Raw genomic sequence first — 24076 nt, 5'->3', positions numbered from 1 at the left:
ATAGAACCCTGTTTTCTTTCTCCTTTTTCTTCAAAGCCTCTGTCCAAGGCACTCCCTTCTTCCATGAGTCCCCATCCTCAGCCTTGGGACTGGAGCAGCCTGGCAACCAGTGTGCTGCTGTCCCTACCTTGCTCCCTTTGTAGAGTAAATAAAGATCAACCTGGAAGAATATTGGCCCACCTATCTGAACCCATGTCACTGTCAACCAAAGCAGTTAGCTCAGTGGACATGTCCTTACATCCTAAGGGGCCCCGTCTGGGACTACATTTGTCCCTGTGAAAATAAAGATTGAGACTAGGTTAAATCATGCTCCCAGTTAGCTATCCCCAGCACCCACCGTGTGTGGCCTTAGATGATCCTCATGTGGAAAATGGCAGAGAGAGACACCCAGTAAACTATAATGAACATGTATCTCTTTTTCCATGCTATCAAAAAACATTTTGTTGGGGCGCCTGGGTGGCTCAGTCAGTTGAGCGCCAATTTCAGCTCAGGTCATGATCTCATGGTTTTTGGGTTCGAGCCCCACGTCGGGCTCTATGCTGACAGCTCAGAACCTGGAGCCTGCTTCGGATTCTGTGTTTCCCTCTCTCTCTGCACCTCTCCTGCTTGTGCTCTGTCTCTCTCTCAAAAATAAAATAAACATAAAACATTTAAAAGAAACCATTTTGATGAGAAAAGTATATTTTGTTAAAATCAGACATAGAGTTTTTCTCATGTGTTGATGGTTGTAAGACGCTGAAAGTCAGGAAAAGACTTCACAGTCTTGATTTTTAGTGAACAGCTGCTTTTGGCGAGAATGGGGCTATGGAGGGAGGCTGGTTGTCCTCCAGGCTAACAACTGGCTTGCCTGCAATCTGTGGTGTGTAACATGGGGACAGCATTCTGGTGGGTTTCTCCCACTCTCAGCAGGGAAGGCTTCAGTTTTCATGTCCTCTAATCAACTAGGGTGATAACACCCAGAGGGACACTGGCAGGCCCTTCAGCAAAGAGGCAGAACAGCACAGTGGCTTCAATGGCTGGAGTTGGATTTCCTGGGTTCACTATCCTATACTAATTGAGCTAATTACTCAACCTCCTCACATGTAAAGTACTGACTTGGTTGAGTTTCTGGGAGGGATTGTTGAAATAATCCCCATAAGGGACCTAGAATGGTACCATAATCATAGTATGCACTCAACCATTGATGCCTAGCCACCACCTTATTTTCTCTTCTCCTCCTCTCCCTCCTTTCTCTCTCTCTCTGTCTCTCTCACACACATCCTCTCTCTGAACTTCTATGTCCCCTTTTGCAGAATGTGTAACACGTTAATAATTATTACTCTTATTATTCAATACAGCCACATGCAAAAATTCACAGTTGTGGGGCACCTGGGTGGCTCAGTCGGTTAAGCGTCCGACTTCAGCTCAGGTCACGATCTCGCGGCCCGTGAGTTCGAGTCCCGCGTCGGGCTCTGGGCTGATGGCTCAGAGCCTGGAGCCTGCTTCCGATTCTGTGTCTCCCTCTCTCTCTGCCCCTTCCCCGTTCATGCTCTGTCTCTCTCTGTCTCAAAAATAAATAAAACGTTAAAAAAAATTTTTTTAAAATGCACAGTTGTGAGTATTAACATCAGTGATGGTTGTGAGAATGCTTAGACCACACCAAGACCTGGTAGTTGCTGACAAATGTCCCCTGCCTGGTCACATCCATGCCTGTGAATCCAGCTGGCGCACCCCAGAGAATTGCTTAGGGTAGCATGTGGCCGTCTAGCCTATAGTGAACATAACCTTATTTGGTGACATCAAATTTGACCTCTGGGTGTTCAGCACATGCGCTGTTCCCTGTGGAATCCTCACAGGAGGGGAACGAAACTCAAAGTGCCTGGGGTAAGACTGAGAGACGAGGCATTCATTTGTTCCTCAGACGACCTCCATTCAGTATCTGGGAAATAAACTCTTCCAAGTGCCATTCTAAAACAGCTCTTTAGTATTATCACGTGGAACACACCCTGCAACCTTTGCAGAACGTCAGGAAACAGCAGTAGAACTAATTTTCTATGAACTGGGAACAATTTTGTGAGAAGAAAACATAACCACTTTCTACTTGTGTGATTTAAAAAAAATTACAACCATGACCCCTATGTTTATAGCAGCATTATTTATAGTAGCCAAGATACAGAATCAGCCCAAGTGCCCATAGATGGTTGAATGGATAAAGAATATGGGAGAGGGGTGTGTGTGTGTGTGTGTGTGCAAAAGAATATTTTTCAGACATAAAAAAGAATGAAATCTTGCTATTTGCAGCAACATGGATGGAGCTAAAGAGTATAATGCTAAGCGAGATAAGTCAGAGAAAGACAAATACCATATGATTTCACTCATGTGGAATTTAAAAAACAAAACAAACAAGCAAAGGGGACAAAATAAGAGAGACAAATCAGGAAGCAGACTCTTTACAGAACAAACTGATGGTTACCATGAGAGGGGGGGTGTTGGGTGAAACAGGTGATGCGGATTAAAGAGGACACTTGTGATGATGAGAACAGGGTGTTATATGGAAGTGTTAAATCACTATATTGTACACCTGAAACTAATATCACACTGTATGTTAACTAACTGGAATTAGAATAAAAACTTAAAATTAAAAAATAAATTTTTAATTACAGCTATCAACACACAGGTGTCCCCAAATTAAAAAAAAATCTTTTAAACATTTAAAATGAGAACGATTGACTGTTTCCAAGCTTTTTGAAAAAAAAAATTTAATGTTTATTTATTTTTGAGAGAAGGAGAGACAGAGCATGAGCAGGGGAGGGGCAGAGAGAGAAGGAGACACAAAATCTGAAGCAGGCTCCAGGCTGTCAGAACAGAGCCCGATGCAGGGCTCGAACCCACAAACCGTGAGATCATGACCTGAACCAAAGTCGGACTCTTAACCGGCTAAGCCATCCAGGTTCCCCTCCAAATGTTTATTTATTTTTGGGACAGAGAGAGACAGAGCATGAACGGGGGAGGGGCAGAGAGAGAGGGAGACACAGAATCGGAAACAGGCTCCAGGCTCTGAGCCATCAGCCCAGAGCCCGATGCGGGGCTCGAACTCACAGACCGCGAGATCGTGACCTGGCTGAAATCAGACGCTTAACCGACTGCGCCACCCAGGCGCCCCCCCTCCAAGCTTTTTTAACAGCATTTTGACCTGCCTCACCTCCTCCCCCACCCTGAGGTTGGGCCCCGCCCCCACCTGTATAGGTGTTGGCCAAGAGTGACATGAGCAAGATTTTATTTTTATCTTTTTTAGTTGTTATTTTTAAATTTAAATTCAAGTTGGTTAACATATAGTGTAATAATGATTTCAGAAATAGAATTTAGTGATTCATCACTTACATATGACACCCAGTATTCATCCCAGCAAGTGCCCTTCCTAATGCCCATCACCCATTTAGCCCATCCCCTGACCCAACACCCCTCCAGCAACCCTCAGTTTGTTCTCCGTATTTAAGAATCTCCTATGGCTTGTCTCCCTCTCTGTTTTTATCTTATTTTTGCTTCCCTCCCTCTATGTTCATCTGTTTTGTTTCTTAAACTCCACATGAGTGAAATCACATATTTGCTTTTCTCTGACTAACTTATTTCGCTTAGCATAATACCCTCTAGTTCCATCCACCCATGTTGTTGCAAATGGCAAGATTTCATTCTTTTTGACTGCCAAGTAATATTCCATTGGTGTGAGCAATATTTTAAATGTTAAATTATTTTTGAGAGAGAACACAAGAAGGGAGGGGCAGAGAGAAAGGGAAACAGAGAATTCCAAGCAGGCTCCACGCTATCAGCACAAAGCCTGATCTGGGGCTCGAACCAACTAATGTGAGATCATGCCCTGAGCTAAAATTAAGAGTCAGTCACTTAACTGACTGAACCACCCAGGCATCCCAGCGTGAGCATATTTTTTCCATTGGATAAAAGAATTTTCTTCCCTCTGATTCTTCCCTTTTAGCCATTCACTCATTTATTCATTCATGTATTCAGTTCATTCAACAAATAGTTATTTGGTGCCCACTCCATAAATAGGTTTTAGCAAATGCTCTTAAAAAAATAACCAGAGAAAAGGTCAACACCAAGAACATTTTTATTGACTTTTTCTTTGAAATAGGGAGAGATTGCTGATTTTCCTTCTAGCAGTGGCTGCTCTAGGTCAGTTCCAGAAGCACAGTTGCTGTTTTCTCGCATGGGTTGGCTACCGTGTATACAGAGCCTGTGAAGGGAGGGAATTCACAGAAATCAACAGGCAGAATATCAGCAGGACCAGCACTGACCAGTGGGGTCTCAGCTTTCTGGGCTTGTAGTCATAAGGATAACACAGGCCACATAGGAAATGTCTCCCCAGCATGGGTGCCAAGACCTTCCTCTGAGTGGGCCCCACTCCAAGCCAACACCCACATTGGGGCAGGCTGCACCCAGCCTGGGGATGGGGGAGGTAAGAGGGGACCAAATCCATCCCACTCTCCACCTGCCATGCCAAAAAAGGCGTGCCCTTTTCCTAACTTGCACAGATAAACCCCAGTGCAGGCCCCACATCCACATCTCTTCTGACTTGAAACACCATCAGTTTTTCTTAACTGGCACTCAGCATTCTTACTGAGATTAAGTGTAGAATCCTTTTTGCTCCTTCTCTGTTTGTGCCCCCCAAGCTCCCATTTTAACCAGGGTAGAGCAAGGCAGAGGGTGGTTGTGGGGAGTGCCCAAGCCCTACTCCTCCAGCATCCCAATGCATAGACCTGTGCCCTGGAGGGGAGGGTAAAACTGGGAAACCACTTGAGAAATGGATGTCACCATGACGGTTACTGGGTAAATTGTGAGACGTTCCTATAGTTGCATTTTGTTCTGCGACCACCTAAATATTGATACCTTCCAGCGAGGCAAAAAAAAAATGAAAACAAAGACTTGGTGTTCTAAATGTCCCCTGAACCCCGACCCATTTTTCCTTCCCTTGTCTCCAACCAAGCACATTTGTCCCTTCCAACCTCCCTTGGGTTCTCCATGTCTCTTTCACATGTCTGGGTCACCAGGACCATAGGTCACCAGGCAGGCTGGCACAGGGCCGTGGGGACCTGGGCTTCTCCACTTCTCTTTCAAGTGTTGGTGGAGGCTGGCAGCTTGTCTGCTTTGTGACTCTCTTCTCCAGTACCTGAGAAACTGTATCTGCATCATTCCACATAAGAGAACTCATGGGTGAGAAGGATTTCATGGTCACTCTGGCAACATGATCTCCCTTTAAACCTGAACTGCGTTTAGATTCAATAAATTCTATGTTTCAGATGCTCTGCCAGATGATTTCACATATAATAGCACATTGAATCCTCCCAGTAACCACACAAAAAAACCAAGGCCCAGAGAGTTCAAATGACTCAGTCCAAAGACATACAGTGGCAACCCCATTGTCTTTAGACCCTGAGTCCAGCACGTTCCCCTTGGTTTCCTCCAACTGTGGTCACTTTCTGTGTCCCAACCACTACAGTTGTGCCCCTTCCCACTGTCCTATCAATCTGTGGAGAAAAACAAAGACGTCAGCCCTGATGGGCTGTAAGTATCCCCAAAGGGTCCCAGGTGGGGCACCGTCAGCCATGACTTTACATGCTCGGGGAGCTGACTCTCCACCCAATCGTGGCTGTTGGTCACAGAGGAGCAGACAGTGGGTGTGCTCTGTCAGCCAGGAGAGAGCATCCTAGAGTACGTCTGTGAGTGAGCCCGGCCACTGTAAACTGAGCATTTGCATCTCCCCACTCAGCACAGCCATCAAACAACCTAGACTTGGGAATGCAAATGAGAAATTGCTGCTAACTGGGATGCCTAAAACATAATTTCTTCTCTATATTTCCTGTTTGCTATTTTTTAATCGTAAAAAACACACACACAGACACAAAGTAAAACTTCAAGAATAACGAATCTTACCTACCTTTATATGATCCCACTATGTTCTAAAATGATATCTCTATCTTTACCTTAAATGGAAAATCCTATTATCGTCAAGTAATATATCAAGGCCCCAAGGCTACCCTGTCACATTTTACTCTGGCATAGGTATCAGATTCTTTTCCCATGAGGTCAAACACAAAGAGTTGGGTTGTACACATATTTTCAAATTTAGTTCAGGTTCTAGTATAATCATCGTGCTTACCTGGAAGTTTAGTGGTAACAGAAGGTAATACTGAGAATGATTCTTCAGTGGATTTCAGAAAATGAAGAAGCTATTTTCATTTTTAAAAATTACTATTTTTGCCTCTCTGCTGTCAGAGATGACAGTGTACGTAATGTTTAAAGATGAATGTTTCGGAGTCAGAAAGACCTAGATTCATATCTGTGTTCTGCCAATTTACTAGCTCTGTAACTCGGGTCCTTTGATTATCTTCTAAGTGTCAGAATGACATCAGTTGAATGAAGATGATAATAATGTTTGCCCCCAAGCCCATAGGGAGGGCTGGAGGGAAGACTATGTAAGTAAAATTATGAGTACATTGCCTGCATTACTAAGTAAACACTAAAAATAATGTGAGGTGCTATCGCTATTGCTAATGACTAATTAGTAACTACCAATTAATTAATAACTAATTACTATTATTGCTATCAGTATAGGGGGTGCGGTTAAGCCAAGACTCTGGCACCAGATTCTCCATATTCAAGTCTTACTTCCCCTACTATTGTCCATGTGACCTTGAACAAGTTACTTAATTTCTCTGTGCCTCAATTTCCTCATCTATAAAAAGATTCAATACCTACCTCATAGGGTTGCGAGAATTAAATAATAAATATAAGTAAATCACTTAACAAAAATTGTCCAATAGAACTTTCTATGATTATGGGAATATTCTAAATCTGCACTGTCCAATATGATAGCCACTAACCACAGGTAGTTATTGAGTACTTGAAATGTAGCTAGTACAATTAAGGACTGAATTTTTAATTTAATTTAATTGATTTTAATTTAAATAGCTACATGTGGCTAGTGGCTACCATATTGGATAGTGCAGACTTAGAACATTGCCTGACTACCATAAAACCATTAGTATTATGTAGTAAATGCTAAACTCAGCAGTGGTTGTGCTGGTGCTGGTAAGCAGAGTTCACAAATAAGAAGCTACTTATTACCAGCAAGGCTAGAGAGAAGAAAAAATGTATTTTCCAATAATACATGTAATACTTTATTGATGGCACTTGAAGTAAGTGTTGTGAGGTGAACTAATAATAAACTGTGTGAATTATATTGCTACCTAAACTACTTCTTTCTCAAACTTTTTCCCTCATTTCATTTCAATTTTGAATACAGTTATGCATATTATAAAGCATATGCTCCATGGAAGAGAACTTGTGACTTCCTACAAAGTAATTCCCTCTAAAAGTTTACATGTATGTGTGTGTATCTGTGTTAGTAACTATCTTGTTCACAAAGAATCAAAATAGCTAGTCATTATCATTAAGCAGTATGATAGACAAGAACTCAGGATGTCAAAATTGGAGAATGTATTTAATTTGGAAAATCATCATATTTTATGTCAATATTTAAAATCATATTTTCATTGGAGTGCCTGGTTCAGTTAGTTAAGTGTCTAACTTTGGCTCAGGCCATGATCTCATAGGCTCGTGAATTCGAGCCCCACATTGGGCTCTGCACTGACAATGCAGAGCCTGCTTGGGATACTCTCTCTCCCTCTCTCTCTCTGCCCTTCCCCTATTCATGCTCTCTCTCAAAATATATAAAAACTTAAAAAAAACAGATACTTTGGGGGCACCTGGGTGGCTCAGTCAGTTGAGCATCTCATGGTTTATGAGTTCGAACCCTGGGTTGGGCTCTGTGCTGATAGCTCAGAGCCTGGATCCTGTTTCAAATTCTGTGTCTCCCTCTCTCTCTGCCCCTCCCCTGCCTGCACTGTGTCTCTCTCTCTCTCAAAAATAAATAAAAACATTTAAAAAATTTTTAAACAGATATTTTTATTTTTTTTAATATTTATTTACTTTCACAGAGAGACAGAGAGCATGATCAGGGGAGGGGCAGAGAAAGAGGGAAAGAGAGAATCCTAAGCAGGCTCTGTGCTATCAGCACAGAGCCTGACACAGAGCTCAACCTCACCCACCGTGAGATCATAACCTGAGCCAAAATCAAGAGTCAGACACAACTGACTGAGCCACCCAGGTGCCCCCAAAACATGTATTTTTAAATGGGATATTGAAAACAATCAGAGCCATCAAACACATGGAAAAGACTTTGATGTCATGCAGTATGACATAGACTTTATCTTTTTTCTTTGGCCTGAGTAATGGCTACCCTTCTCTAAAGTAAGTACACATAAAAGTTTCTCCCTGACCTAACTTTCTCTGGATTGCTTAGGGCTTCTTTTAACTTTTTATGATAGCAAGAAAATCCAAAATATAACTACAATGATATGGAATTATTTTTACAGCATAAAGAGAGGGGAATGGTGAAGATTCCTTAAAAAATTAGATTTGGACAGACATTTTCATCCACCATGGCCTTCTCAGCATTTCGCAGATACCATAACATGCTCCTTGCTCAAATCAGCACATACTGTGAAAATACCATATGTGCGTTCCATTTTCCTCAAAAGAAGGGAGGAACATATCTCCACTTAATTTCCCTAAACAGAAAACAGTGATGTTAAATGTTACACAGGCTTTTGTATTTGGTTTGGTTAGAGTCTCTAGGGTTCATTATCATCTCAGTAGTCAGGCAAAGGAAGTTTAAATTCTGGGTACAGAAGATGAATGTCGGGAAAGGGAGAATGAGTGTTCATTAACTGCAAAGGAAGCACTCTACAATGTGAGAATAGGCCTCTCCTTTCATTGCCCCCACTTCTCTCTGGCCTCCTGCCCACTCCATTGTTAGGGAAGCCTGGGCAGTATTTACATGCCCATGGTAGCAGCTGGCTACGATGATGACATCTGAGGGGAAACTGGTTAGGCATGAAGATATCTGAGAAGGCTTAATCTTCAAGTTATGGCCAGATCTAAAGCCTATCCGTGAAGGCCTGAGCATGGGCACCAACCTCTCAAACACTAAATTTCCCCATCACTGTCAAGAGTCAGCTGGAAGGATGCACTTGGCTTTCCACAGTGCAGGAATCTTCCTGCAGAGCTAGCATGGAAATTGGCGTATGGAAGTGATTCTTCACCTGGAGCCCACAGACCCAGGGAGGGCCATAGACAGACCTTCTGGGTCTGTAATGAATCCTCTAAAACCACATGTGAGAGGTGTATGTATCTTGTATTCATCACTGTGTATGTCTGTGTTGAGGAAGGGCCAGTAGCTATTATCAGATTTTTTCCAAGGGGCTTATGTCCATATTTGTAATAGCATGCCATGAAGATGGCAGATGGCTCTAAAATAGTTCTTCCCTGAAATTAAAGGGATCCTAGCAGACTTCTACCAACAGCATCTCTGAAGTAGCCCCACTTTCTCCAATTCAGTTTTTGTAAACATTATCTTTATCTTGTATTTTTTTTTAATGTGAAAGTGTTCTGAAATTTTTTTCCCAACTTATGAAAAATATGTCAGCCACACTTGAGAATTAAGTCAAGAACACTAAGAGTATTCTAATAATGCACTTCTGTACTTCCAGTATCTCTATCGATAGAGTCAGGGCATCTGGGGAAGACAGTGAAAATTTCAGCCTGTCTTCCAAATGTGTTGTCTGCATCAGAGATTTTCAACTGGGGAGCAGTTTTCTAAGTTGGTTCCTAGAAATCAACAGGGGTGCTTAAAATAAACTTATTACAGGCTCTGCCTGAGATTCTGAGTTAATTGCTTGGGAGTGGGCCTACACCTCTGTGATTTTTAAAGTCTCCCAGCTGACTCTTTGTGCATGCCAGGCTGAAGACCACTGGTGACAGGCTAGACACACCACTTGGCATGCAATCTGTGCTCTCTTGGTGACACCTGCCATGGTCACCACCATGATCGTTGCTCTACCCCCTGATCCCTCTGATGGCAGGATCCCCCACCCCCACCCCAGCGGGTGTGGATTTGAATGTACTAAACACAGAGCATTGGGCTGCAATTTTCATTTTTCTCATAGATTTTTAAAATCCCATAGACATAAATTTAGACACAAATTGTGTCTTAAACAGTGAAGCAATGAAGATTTATTCTTTACTGCAGATTCAGTAAGTGAGAGTCTTTTTCCTGGGCATTATCCTTCCTCTTTCTCTCTATTCATAAAAAGGTTCATTTCCACATGATTTTTTTCTATATTATATGTCTGCTTAAAGAAATGGGGTATAACAATGGCTGGGCTGTTACGTAGAAAACTCAATCAATAAATTCCATTGTTAAACAGTGAAATTAATTTCACAGATGTTTGCTGGGCACTGGCTACATGTTGGAGTTGAAAGTGCACTAAAATATAAATATAAGGTGAATAAAACAAGCTACCTTGAACATTGCTATTCCAAAAACAGTATGAGCCATAAGCTATGGAGCTTCTGTCTCATGCTATGCAGTGTTTTAGCTATTTTACATGCATTTTCTCATTCTACCCTTTTCTTAGAAAGGAAGAACTACTATTATTATTCCCAAGTTGTATAGAGCTTATGCAGATCCATCCATTCAGCATACATACCTCTGAAACAAACAAGCAAACCCCATAGCCACCTGGCCATTTTCCAGCTCACTGGGTTGGTGTTGGGAAGGCATACCATTCCTGGCACCTGATAAACACAGCCAAAGAGCCAACAGTAATAGCATTCCACGTCAGCAACCCCATGGGAATGTCAGTCCAGTCTTAGAGACAAGAAAACTGAATCTCAAAAAGGTTAAGTAAGGCCCCACCACTAGTAAGTGTTGAACTGACACTGAACTCAGGCCACCTCATGTGATGCTTTGCCAAATACCCAGTCCTTCTGAGACTTGTCATAGATAAACTCACTAACAAAGAGCCTTACTCTCTCCTGGACTCAGGTGTTGTAGCTGTGGATGAAAAGTCTTTTTGGCCTATTTTAGCGTCCAGATTCCTTTTCTTCAAGTTCCACAGTGATGACTCCCTCTTTGGCCATATTTCTTCGAAGTGTGCCTAAAAGTAAGAAGGCTCAGTCACCCTGGAGCCATCTCTTCCTCTTGAACTTAGGAATTCCTCCACAGACACCGCCCCCCCACCCCCGCCCGGTGTCCTGGCAGGAAGCTTGAGTCCTGTCCAGAAGCAGAGTTTGCCTGGCCACCCTCACCATGGAAATGTGTTGCTACACCAAGTGCACTTCCATCTCCTGCTGATAGAGAGCAGCTGGTGGTCACGGCTATTAACCTGAGCTCTAATTAGGGTGGTTTTCCTAATGAGGAAAAGAGTGTAATCCTAATTAGTAATTTTCCATCTTTGTCTTAATAGGTATCCCCCAGTCAAAGCAATCAGCTAGCCTCATCATCCTGGTTCCATTGCCAAAGAATAACCATTCTGTAAAACCAGCAAAAGTGAAGATGGTTAAGGACACAGGAGAGCAGAAAGCTTTTATGTGCTGCTAATGAACTGCATTTTCCTCCTCCAACTCATGTCTTAGGTCCGCGGCACTAGGATGGTTGGTTCTGACATGGTGGTGACAGTTGAATTCACCAATCCTCTAAAAGAAACTCTGCGAAATGTTTGGATATACCTGGATGGTCCTGGAGTGACAAAACCAATGAGGAAGATGTTCCGGTAAGGCCTGGGGTGGGGACTGAGAAGGTGAGAAGTGATGTGGGCAGGCTTATCTTTCTCTGTCTTTTCCCAACTTACATATAATGCCCAAGGAATGTGTCTGAGAAGCTGCTGCCTTCTTATTGGCCATTTCTATGAGTCATGGGGTAAAAGTAGGGTTGACTTGACTGGCACTTCCATCATTTAATCCATAAAACCACCCTAATGAGGATGCTATTAGCATCTCCCTTGAGGTAGTAGAGGAATTTGAGGCTTTGAGGGGTTGGCTGATTTGGCCCGAGTTTCACAGCTTATAAGAGTAGTGTCGGGTGCCTGGGTGGCTCAGTCAGTTAAGCGTCCCACTTTGGCTCAGGTCATGATCTTGCAGTCCATGGGTTTGGGCCTCACGTCAGGCTCTGTGGTGACAGCTCAGAGCCTGGAGCCTGCTTCAGATTCTGTCTCCCTCTCTCTCTACTCCTCCCCCACTCACACTGTTTCTCTCTCTCAAAAATAAATAAACATTTTAAAAAAATGTAGTGCCAAGATTAAGACTCGGAGTGGCTGATTCAGAACCTAAGTCTCAAGCATTGTGCCCTGCCACCTCCTCATGTAGCAGTGCTACTAATATCTATTGAGTACCTACTATGTGGCAGATATGATGCTGAAAGATGTCCCTTTGCAAGGGTCCTTTCTTCCCAACGCCACCCCACAGATTTTGCCGACACATGCACTCTAGAACTGTTCCTTTCAACAGAATAAAGGTGAGCCTCAAGACTTGCAGACTGGGTTCTCAGGGGACCTCAGGCTCTGTGATAATAAGAATGAAATCGCTTCATCCATGCCTAGTGCAATTGGGTTGTGCGCTGCAGTTTCTGGGACTTCTACTGACAAAGAGTATCACCCAACAACACAGCCCATTTCATGGTCAGGTAGATCCAATTGTTAGGAAAAAAATTCTACCTCTTGATCCTACCCAGTAATCCTGTCATTTGGATTGGCACAGAACAAAGCCCAACTCTCTTCCACCTGGTGCCCTGCAAATGTTTGCAAACAACTGTCACATTTCTTCATACCTCCCCTGACTTCATCCCTCTGACCCCTGATGGGGCTTCAGCTTCCCCCATCTCCCACCTAACTCCAGTTTGTCAGGGCTTCTCTGAAATTGTGACACCCAGAATGGATCCCAATCTTTGAGGTTTATTACTTTCATTTCTACCACAAATAAGTCTCTGTCAGCATCAATCAATCTAGCATATTTCCTGTGGGTGACCTTCTAAAATAGAGAAGGGGAGGTGGAGGGTTGCGGAAAGTGCCTGATGATGTTAGGAATATCTTCAATGTGCTTTCTGAAAGCTACTTCTGAATCTGTGGGACCAGGCCAAGGCCTCCTTCACCCTTTCTGGGATGCCTTTAAAGAACACTTTGCCCACTAAGTGCTCTCTGCATTTCTTTTAAGTTACAGTGCTCACAGCCTATGCAATCCCATTGTCCAAGAAATGCCTGCTGCCCATGAATGCAATAAACAACAGAGATAATAATTTGAGTGCTTTTTAAAGAATGCAAGCACAAAACATAACACCCTTCCTGTGCTAATAGGAAAGTTGCAGGAAAAAAAAATTAAATTAGAAATCATCTTCAGCCACAGGGAGAGGTCAGCAATGATAGCCTTGCTTTTGTCAGAACCGATAGCCTTACTCACCCCTTCTCACACCTTCCCGCTTGAATCAGATGCAAGAATCACTCAGGCAAAGTGAAACAAGTTTCTTCTTCAAAACAGCCCCCTGCTGCATCCAATTTTTCCTTCTCAGACACTAACCCCAGAAGCTTCATCTGAAGCTACCAGAACCCCCTGGTCCCTGTACACCTTGGCTATGCCCCAAATCCCACCTTGCTCACAGGCCAATGCATGAAAAAAGACCATCTGTGTGTTAGAAGAAAGATTAATCATCATATGGTGTAAAGACCCACCATTTGGAACACATAGGGCTCCAAGTGGGTTGAGTGTCTAGGCATTTATTGTTACTATCTTACATTGGGGTAGTGAAGTGGAGTGAATCATGGAAAGGATGGAAGAGTCCAGTCCCTACATGGACACAAGGCAAATGCCCTGCCCACACTCTTTTTTAAGGTACCATTGGTACTTACTTCCAACACACTGGTCTATTGCAGATAGATAACAGACAGAAAGCCAGGTCCTCAATCTGTTTTGGGAATCCAGATCCATAGGGTGGATCTCTCAATGCAAGGGTAGCTTTATTTCTCCTAGACTGTCAAACATTGGAAAGAACTTGAGAGAGAAAATGTTTAATACCTAGGGTGGGCTTGGGACTTTGGAAAGAGCACTATTCTCTCTGTCTCCTCCTGACTCCAGCACACACATTCACAACTAAGACCTGAGCCAGCCAGCACCCACATCCATATTGTCAGATAATTACAAGAACTCCAGGGTACCCTCTCCTGCCAAGATCTGATCTAGAGTGGCAGATCCATGTAACAACTTGGACCCTTAAAAAGAGCAATTATGCAGAATCAGAATCCTTCGTAAGAGTGTATTCCTTTCTAGGATACACATCTTGAATCGTCAAGAGAATCACTACCCCTACCTATCCACCCACATTCCTGCCAGGGCCCTAGAAGGCAAGGGGTCTCAAGCTCAAAGCAGGGAGCCTGGAAGGCAGGAGCCAGAAAACATGCAATTGAACTAGGAACAAGGAAGGCAGTGCTGCTTGTTCCTTGTTCAGGGTAAGACCCAACTGTGCTCCGAGATGGTTTACCTGTCTGCCTTCTCCCACCGCCTCCCTCCTATCTCAGATGCTTGGAAGTGCTTGCCCCCACAGACTCTCAGCTTTCAAGTTTCTGCACTTGATCCTTCCAGAGCATCAAATAATTCATCTTCCAGATTCATTTTTCTCTTTAAAAAATGATCAGGTTCAGTAAGTTATTTCAAGAGAAAAGTTCCCTGACTTTGTAAATTTTGTTTTAAATTTTGAGTTTCTCAAGTAGGACAGAAGCTGAGGGCTAGACACACAGAGAACAACCCATAGATAGTTGCAGTTTATTGTAATAATAATCCCATTTGCCTGCATGCGTTCAAGATGATAAATGGCCAGCATATCCTGATAGCTCAGCACATTAACCGAGAACCATTTATCACAACATCTATCCCCAGGCAAATAGGATTATTCCAGTATTACTCCACTTACCAATATGGGTAAATGATTCTTTTCTCTTTCTGTACATAGTTATCTGTAAGTAAATGCATACTTAGACATGCAAGTGTATCTTCATTTATGAGTATCTTTGTATGATTCTCTTGAGTAGGCATGTATACATGTATGAGATACATGTACAAATATCATTATGGGACTGAGTATAAGAGTAAGAACCAATAACAAAGTGAAGCTTGGGGATTATAGTTTCTGTTGGAGGTAGTCACCTGCATTACATGGCCCCAGACCCGATCCTTAAGCAGGATGACTATTTTGCTAAGTGTTTCTGATTGATCACTTGGGGAAACCAGGGAAGAAAGAATGAATGGACCAGGGTAAAAATAGCACAGCTCTTGAGAAATAAATATCTCAAAACATGTATTCATATTGAATTAATCACTGTAAATTAAGGACAGAGAACTGTTGCTCTGCAAACAGGCAGGGGGAGTTTACTTTCCTAGTTACATTACAGAGAGTTCAGGCAGAGGAAGCAATGACCACAAAGGGGATTGTGGTAATAATAATAATAATAGCAACAACAACAGTAATACTTTTATAAACAACACTGGGCACTTTACCATATTTTGCCATGCTTCCAAGTGCAGTACAAATAGTAATTCACCACCACCCTCCCCCCACTCTATTCAATATCCCACAGTGTCTGCTTTTTATAGGTGAAGAAACCCATGGTGAGGTCAATGTTTTTCAAACTTTGAATCGTAAAATCAACTTACTGAGTTTGAACAATACCTATATAGGTGATGTGTGTGCACTTTTCACATAATTTGCCTATTATATAATGGATGGAAATAGTGTATAGAATCACATTTATAAAGAACAAAAATAAGGAAAATAATTAGCAAATACCAAATTAACACATTTAGACCAGTAGTGTCAAAGTCAATGCCTAGAGCAGCTCCAAAGTGAGGAGTCCCCAAGGACTTAGATGCCTTTCCCAATTCACTGGGCACAGAGATAAGAGTTTGAAAAGAATTTCTTATTTAGTGCCTAGATTTCTAAGATTTGGGGCATTTCCCCTTTTTATTCCAGAGGATGTACACCCACAGCCAGCTAAAATACATAGATTTTAGCTCTATTTAAGGAAATTTGGGGGTTCTAAGTTTACATAGAATAGGTTAAACACAGGTATGGGGCTCCATATTTCTCCTTGTACTTTGGCTCTGCTTAAAGTGATGCTCTATGGCCCTGGCATCCAGGGACAAATGGGGGCTTACATAGCTGAGGTCTTTGAACCACTCCAGACTTTCCTTCCTTGTAACCACCCCAGTTCTGAAGCTTGTTCTCCTTCCTTGTAACCACCTTGTTCTCCTTCCTTGTAACCACCCCAGTCTGAAGCTAGAGCATCTCCAGCTCTTTTGGTCTCTCAGTCCCTTCATGGTACTAGTAGTAAGTGCCATCCATTAGGGATGTATTCACAGAATGCCTCTGTACAACATGTTCCTCATTTCTGAGCATGAGCACACTCTTCATGTCCCCCAGCATATCTTTGTTCTTCCATGGTCTGGGCCATCAGACTGTGACTGTGGAGGATTCCATAGGATCTAATCTTCCTTGCCTGTAAAATGAAGTCACTAGACTAAATGATTTCTAAGTCCTTTCTAATTCTGATGCGCTGTGCCTCAATAATCCCATGAAAGCAGGTCCCTTTTCTAATATACACATGGTGATATATCCATCTCCCCAGTGCTCTCCCAGAGAAATGTTGGCCCAGGATTCCCTGCAAAGACACCCAGCACATACCCTCCCTGATGGTCAGAGAGCAAAGACCAGGAATCCTCCATGAACAACACTGTAAGAAGCTCTTAATATTGAATAAAAGGGCATCTGTCTTGCTTGTGAAAAAAACAAAAAAACAAAAAATAAAAAAGCAAGTGCGGTGGTCAGAAAACTCATCTTTTGGCAGATATTGTATGAAATACAATAGTAGAAAGAGCATGAATTTGGGAATCAGAACATCTTGAGTCCAAAGCTCACCTCTGTCCATTAATAGCTGTGTGAACTTGGAAAATTGCTTTGCTTGTTTATCCCTCCACTTTTTTTCTTTTCTTCCTTTTATTTTCTTTTCTTCCCTTTTCTTTTCTTTTCTCTTCTTTTTCTTTTCTTCTTTGATAGAGAGAGAGAGCATGAGAGCCAGGGAAGGGGCAAAGGGAGAGAGAGAGAAAGAGGAATCTCAAACAGGCTCCATGCCCAGTGCATATCCCAACCTGGGGCTCAACCTCATGACCATGAGATCATGACCTGAATGGAAAGCAAAAGTTGGACCCTTAACCAACTGAGCCACCCATATACCCCTCCCTCCATTTTTCTTAACTATTAAATATGTTAAATAGTATCTATCTCAAAGGACTATCGTGTATATAAAACCTACATGTAACTTCCTCCTGAGGCTTCAGTAGGGTGATATATGTGAAGCATCCAGAGAAGCCTAAATCCCCTCAACCCCGATTGACCTCAGTCATTCACTGGAGTGGGCTTGACCATGAAGCTTAGGAAAACCTCAGAAATAGGCTGCAAAGGAAGAGGAGAATACCAGAACCATTAAACGTCAGTCCCATTATCAGGATGGATACAAATGAGTAGCAGAAAAGTGCATGGTCAAAGGGACCCATTTTGTTGGTTAAACAGGATTATGAATTATAGAGCATGCAAATACTCCATCAGTTGGCAGCAGGTAAGGTTATGTTCTAGATCTTGGGCCTGGGAACAATGTCTACTCCAAGGGAATTGGCAATAACTAATTAGATTATCAGGACCTCAGCAAAGGCAGCTGGAGATTCAGCTAGGAGTCTAATCCAGGAGAGAACCAGAGTGGCCCAGAGTGAGCCAAAGGAGATTAGTCACATCCATGAGGCTGCTGTGGAGGCTGGAGGACAACCTAGAATTCAGTTGGCTCATGGCTGTTGGGAGGCTCAGCCCCAGCTTCACCACACGTCTACTGGGTGGCCGGTTGATGCATTCAAGTGGAAGGAACCATGACCCAATGGGTCTGTCTCTAGCACATCCCCATCTAGAGGCCTTATTTGCATCAGAACTTTTGGAATCAGCCCTTTGTCTTCTAACCACCATCCATTGAGATAAGGAGAGCGTATGAATCAGGCAGGTGTTCTTACTGCTTCCTGATCAAGGTGGGAACTGGATCTGCCTCTCTGAAGAGTAAAACCTTTCCTCTCTTTTCCATCCTTTCAGTGAAATCCGGCCCAACTCCACTGTGCAATGGGAAGAAGTTTGTCGACCCTGGGTGTCTGGCCCTCGGAAGCTGATAGCTAGCATGACCAGTGACTCCCTGAGACACGTGTATGGCGAGCTGGAGTTGCAGATTCAGAGACGACCTTCTGTGTAAATGCACAGGGGGCTGAGATGGACCCAGGCACTGAGCTCCTTGCAGCCTTGGCTAAGGAAATTCTAATGCAAAAAATAGCTCTTGCTTTAACTTAGGTGTGAAGACCCAGCCAGGATTGCATGGGCTCCAGAGTGGAGATGCCATGTATTTCAAACACAACTTTTCAGTATGACTATTCAATATGGAAGTTAGTTTTTAATCACTCCACCTTCCAAAGAATTCTGAGCATTAGCTTTAATTAAGCTCTAATTAAGCTCTCATAGCTCATAAGAGTAAAAGTCATCATTTATCATCACAAATGGCTGCAGCTCCAAATATCAGAGGACTTCATTTAACAAGGGGATTTGCTCAATACCTGGCTTCATGTAAAACAAGACTCTGATCTCCCACTCAGACTTTTGGAGGTAGTATACTCCCCAAAAGGGAGAGAAGCACATGATTTGGGCCCTAGAATTCTATTCCCCCTTTTTGGAATTAGATTCTACTCTCTGTGTCAGAATATTTTTCCCAGGAATTGAGTACAACATCATTTTTCTTCTTGGCAAAGCCAGGGCAAGGTCTTTCATGTTGCACCTGCAGCAAAGCAACTGCCTGCCAAATTTCACAGATTTACCTTCTGAGAAGATGTGGCCCCATATTAACAAATTGCATTTGTGGGAAACTTAATCACCTACGAGGAGATAAGATAGCAGGTGCAATACTCAGATCTATTAAATAATGTAATTTTATGGTGAGTTCTATAGGAGGTGTCACACTGTGGCCTGATCAGCAGGAACCAATATCCCTTACTTTAACTCTTTTGGGACCACAATACTATAAAGTAACAAGGCTGATTTGGGACAGGGAGAATGATGAATTAATCTCCTTAATTGGTGATTATACTTCATGTGTCTCTCTGGGATCCTTTCCCTCACACAATAATGCCAGCCCAAGTACATTTTTAGAGATAGAATAAGACCTAGAAGTTGGAGACTCTGGCAGATTTGGTGGACAGACATGTGGAAGGATGAGCAGCCACTAATTTCCTATTGTCCTTCATATCACTCATGTTGAGACATCACCTCAGGACTCAAGCACTGAAAGGTAATATGGACTCCATCTTGCAAATAGCCAGTGCTGCCACAGACCCAATGACAAAGGATGCTAACAACATTTGTATTATGCTCCAAGATTCCAACAGGCAAGGCTATCTACTATGGATTTGCAAGCCTGATTTATGGCCAAAATTACCCATCGATAATGCCTAAGGTGTGATTCTTAACAAAAACAAAAACAAAGTGGGAAAAGCCATAGTGGAATTTTCTGATCTATATAACCACATTTATAAGCCTTTGAGACTGTTCCCAGCACCAGGAATCCATGAAGAGTAGGGGTCACCTCTATAGTTGCATCATACCTAATTCTATTAAGTAATCTCCCAGCCTTCCAATACTCAATTTTAAAATGAAATGCATTTTGCTATACTGTTAAACTGGCTTCATAGAGTGTATTCTTATTAACTAGAGTGTAATCGAAGCTTCAAATAAAGTTCATCTGATTGTGTTTGCATCTTCACAGAAGTGAACACTTTTTTATTTTTTTAATTAATTAATTTATTTTTGAGAGAGAGTGAGTGGAGGAGGGGAAGAAAGAGAGAGAGGGAGAGAGAGAATCTCAAGCAGGCTGTGCACCGTCGGCACGGAGCCCGATGTGGGGCTCAAACTCACAAACCATGAGATCATGACTTGAGCTGAAACAAAGAGTTGGACGCTTAACTGACTGAGCCACCCAGGTGCCGCCAGAACTGAACACTTTTAATTTTCAATACAACATACTACTCACTACAAGTGCTCAAGAAACCACCCTTCTTTAGCAGTAGATAACTGACTCTGCAAGGAAAACAAGCATCTCTCCTTTAAAGGAAATTACTTTAGTCGGTACTCATGTCAGTTAGCTTTCCTTACTGCTCTCTTTACATTTTATTAACCGCATTCACCAAAGGAGGAAGTATATGTATTTAGTTCAAAACCAGCTTCCAGAAACTGCAAAATCTCTGTAGATACTTTTTCATGAATGCTCTCCTGCATCATTATGGTGAATCAGCAGACAAACCAGCATGGATACTTATCATAATGAATACCTTTTTTGGTCTTAGAACAGAGGTGGAAAATATATGGCAAGTGTGTATGGGAGATCTTACATTCATGGCAAACATCACTGAATAATTGCAACTCAGATAAGACCTCAGAATTCTCCTCCACACAGTACTCCAGGCAGCTATTACCAACTGATTTAGAGTTGGCACTCAAAATAAAACCTATTCATCATGCCTAAGAGCCAGCCCATCCCCTCTGACAACTGGGATTCTACACTGTATAATAATGTTGCAGCTCTAAAAATCATTTTAGCGGTGGTAACAAGCAATGAATCTCAGCACCAGAGACTCTGAATTCTAGACTTTGCCTGTGCTAGTCCCCTGTGCTTCTGAACAAATCTTTATTTGTGTTTATAGCCTCAATAACCAAAGAAGGATAACAATACTTATGTTATCACAAGATTCTTCTGGGGGATATATCAAGCAAAACTTCACAACAACACATGTAAAACTATAGATAGATGGTAGACAATGAAATAGGTAGATAGGTAGATGAGATAGATAATAGATGATAGATAGATAATAGATGATAGATAGATGATAGATGATAGAGAGATAGATAGATGATAGATAGATAGAGATAGGAGAGATTGTATGAATACATATAATTACAAGTAATTTCACTTTTATCAACCCCATAAAAGAAGTAAATGTAATTATTTCCAGCCTGTTGTTGCAGAACCCAGAAAGGCCTAGGAAGCCATGAATCATGGTAAATCAAGGTACGGATAGGAGCAACCAGTGAAATCTACCCCTGGTTTACTATATTTTCTTTAAATATTTTGTGTCCCAAAGTTTCTAAGAATATTGAATTAAAATCCGAGGGTCATGGGATGTTGCCCCACTTAAGATTCATTCTCTCTCTCTCTCTCTCTCTGCCCCCCTTCCCCACTTGCACTTTCTCTTTAAAATAATTTTTTTTAAAAAAGGTGAGAAAGGTAGCATGTCAAGGGAGCTGTCCATTTCAAAGACTGATACAAGTATATTACAGACAACTTCCTAGAAGCTGAAATTTGGGCAACCAAGTAATTACCATTGGTAGAGACTGATGAAGACCCAGGATCTTATTCTTAGGGCCATTCTCACTGCTGTCTTAAAGACAAACTCTCCAAGTGAGTCAACTGCTTCTACAGATACTCCTTCCCACCTTAGGACAAGTGTTTCCTTTGTTTTCAGCATTTCAACTGTTTCACCTTCTTAAGTCTCTGTAGAAGAATGAAAACAAGATAACAAAAACATCTTTTGAGTATGTCTGTCAGAAATCTCTCTATAAAAACAAACATGTGAATAACTGAGAAGAAAAAAAACAAAGACCTCCACTGCAGCAGGATGAGTGACTAAGAGACTGTGCTCACCTCAAGTGCCAGGAGTTACACTGAGCATTTTTTAGCTCCAAAGACAATAGACATTTTTTAAAAGATGCTTGGTCAGCTTGCTGCTGATACAATTAGTGAAACCCCCATTAATTTTCACACTAATCATTGTTCTAGGACTTAAGTAATTATTTAAGCAATGTTTCACCAGCCCTGAAACTAATTCAAACATAAGGGGTCCTAATAAGTATTTCCTATTAGTGAAAATAAGTACCCAAAATACAAAAAAAAAGCATACTTTCCTCTTCTTTTTGGTTTGAGCAAGTTTAGACAGTGAGGAAACATAACATGAAAAATAATTACAATCAGACTTAGAGTTTGTTACCTAAAAATTGTAGATTATAGAATACCATAAAATTGTCATCACTGCTCCTATTGAGTGGTGGTGTCCACCTTCCCTCCCCTCAACTCTAGGTGGTCTCTATGATTACTTTGATAGAATGTGGTAGAAACAATGCTACCAGTTATATGGCCCAGGCCTTGGGAGACTGGTGGCTTTCATTTCTTCATTCCTGAAATCCTTTCCATAGAAGACCTGAGCTGCCATGTAAAAGCTCAACTACTTTTAGACTGCCATCCTAGAAAAACTACATTCAATGCTCTGGTCAACCATAATAGATGAACTCAGCCTTCCAGCAACCTCCACCAAAGCACCAGACAAGATAATGAAGCCATTTTAGCCCCCACCCCCATCCCAGACCAACTCATCCACCAGCAGAATGCCACTGAGTAACCTCAGTCACTTAGAGCAGAATAATCACTCTGCCAAGCCTTGCCCAAATTCCTGACTCATCAAATCATGAAAGATGACAAAATGGTTGTTGTTTTACATCACTGAATTTGAGGTTATCTGCAATGCAGTAAGATGAAACCAGAGTACTTAACCCAACAATCTCAGAAAGGAGAGCAATTTACTGATTAACAGCTTTTTTTGATTTGGGGAAATGCTATGTTTTTGAACTTCATCTTTTCTTTCCAAAAATATATAGTGATATATAGTTTGCTGTTACTCAACAGCTTCCATGTATTGGAAGAGACCTAAACATGTATTCTTCCAAGTTTAATAATTTAAATATTGCCAGTTCCTTCAACTCTTCCTTTTAAGCTATGGTTTTTTGGGACCTTCATCAGCTTCATCAAGGATTGGTTAGATGCTGTAACTTGAAGATGAAAGAGAAGGCACAACAAAAAGGCTGATACTGCTCTCTCACAGCGACTTAGGAAGTAGGACCATTCCACTAAGAAACTCAAAGAGCAGGTCAAATCCTCTACTACCCCCATAAACCCAGCCTCCCCATGAGCTGAAGTACTGAGAAACAGTCTGGTCATGAACCTACATGCCATTGTTTTCTCCTTGAATGTTCAAAAATGCCTTGATTTGCATATAGGTCTACACTGATTTAGCTCTAAACTACTTGAAACAAAATGGAATGAAATAATTTATTTTTCTATTAGTTATACCTAAACCCAAAATTTGTGGCTACTATTACAGGTAAGCTGGATAATGGCCTGAAACCTGAAGTTTCTGGTTAAAGATGAGAAACTAGCCAATTGATGTTAGAGCAGTCTTACCCTCTAGAAATGTGTTCTCAGCACTCAGTAGCGGTGATAATGAGTAGCTATCCTCCTGCCCAACCTCTCATCTACAAGGGCCTTTTGGCCACAGTGAGGCTCCCCATTTTTGTGCTGTCTTTCACCAAAACATCCAAAACCCACAGAAGGCCTATATCCAGGTGGCTCCCTGAGATCCCTGACAGAAGGCACTGGGAGTAGTCAATCCCTGTTGTTCTTGCCCATGCTCATCAATACCACACAGCCCTCAGAAAGCAGAGGGGCACCTGCTTTTCCATTCTATACCTTTTCCTCAAAAGAGAGATTCCTAAGCTTAGTAGAGCATCCCTTCATATCGCAAACCATGATATTTAATATGGATTGTGAATAGTTTCCTACCATAATGACATTGATCACTTTTCCTTTACTGTTTCTGGGGTAGTTTCTTAAGGCTAATGTTACCCATATTTCAGATTTGGACAACTATATCATCTGGGGATTTTCAAGTGAGAAGTTCACCCTCCCACCAAGTATTCCCCTACCCAAACCATGCCTGTCTAGGCTGAAGTGCCCATGGTATTAGCCTGGTGTTGCCAAACTTGATTTTTGTACATCTCTTTTGGTATAGACACAAGGCCAAGCTTATGAGTATTTTTTCTTTTGTCTTGGCTATAACCATGAATTCAAAAAATATGACTCTAATAAAGGAATCTGCCTTTTATGCTGGTAATTAAAATGCTAGGTATCTTCAATAACATTCTAATTAACTTTATTGAGTATACAATGCTAAAAGCCCATAT

General features: G+C 41.9%; 1 protein-coding gene across 3 annotated transcripts in view; it reads left to right on the top strand.

The window, feature by feature from the left end:
- The window catches only part of F13A1 (coagulation factor XIII A chain), a 165805-nt gene extending 146033 nt beyond the window's left edge, over positions 1 to 19772 (top strand). For all 3 annotated transcript variants that reach the window (XM_047102950.1, XM_047102948.1, XM_047102949.1), the window contains 2 exons: positions 11533 to 11669; positions 18065 to 19772. In XM_047102950.1, coding sequence (XP_046958906.1) covers positions 11533 to 11669; positions 18065 to 18218 — 291 coding nt within the window. In that variant the 3' untranslated portion in view covers positions 18219 to 19772. The remainder of the gene's footprint in view (positions 1 to 11532; positions 11670 to 18064) is intronic.
- Positions 19773 to 24076: the final 4304 nt, after the last annotated feature.

This window comes from Lynx rufus, unplaced genomic scaffold, assembly GCF_022079265.1.
Source record: "Lynx rufus isolate CCGP_SWC_20201006 ecotype Redwood Valley unplaced genomic scaffold, mLynRuf1.p SCAF_6, whole genome shotgun sequence".
Lineage (NCBI taxonomy): Eukaryota > Metazoa > Chordata > Mammalia > Carnivora > Felidae > Lynx > Lynx rufus.
This window is presented reverse-complemented; position numbering and strand designations above follow the sequence as displayed.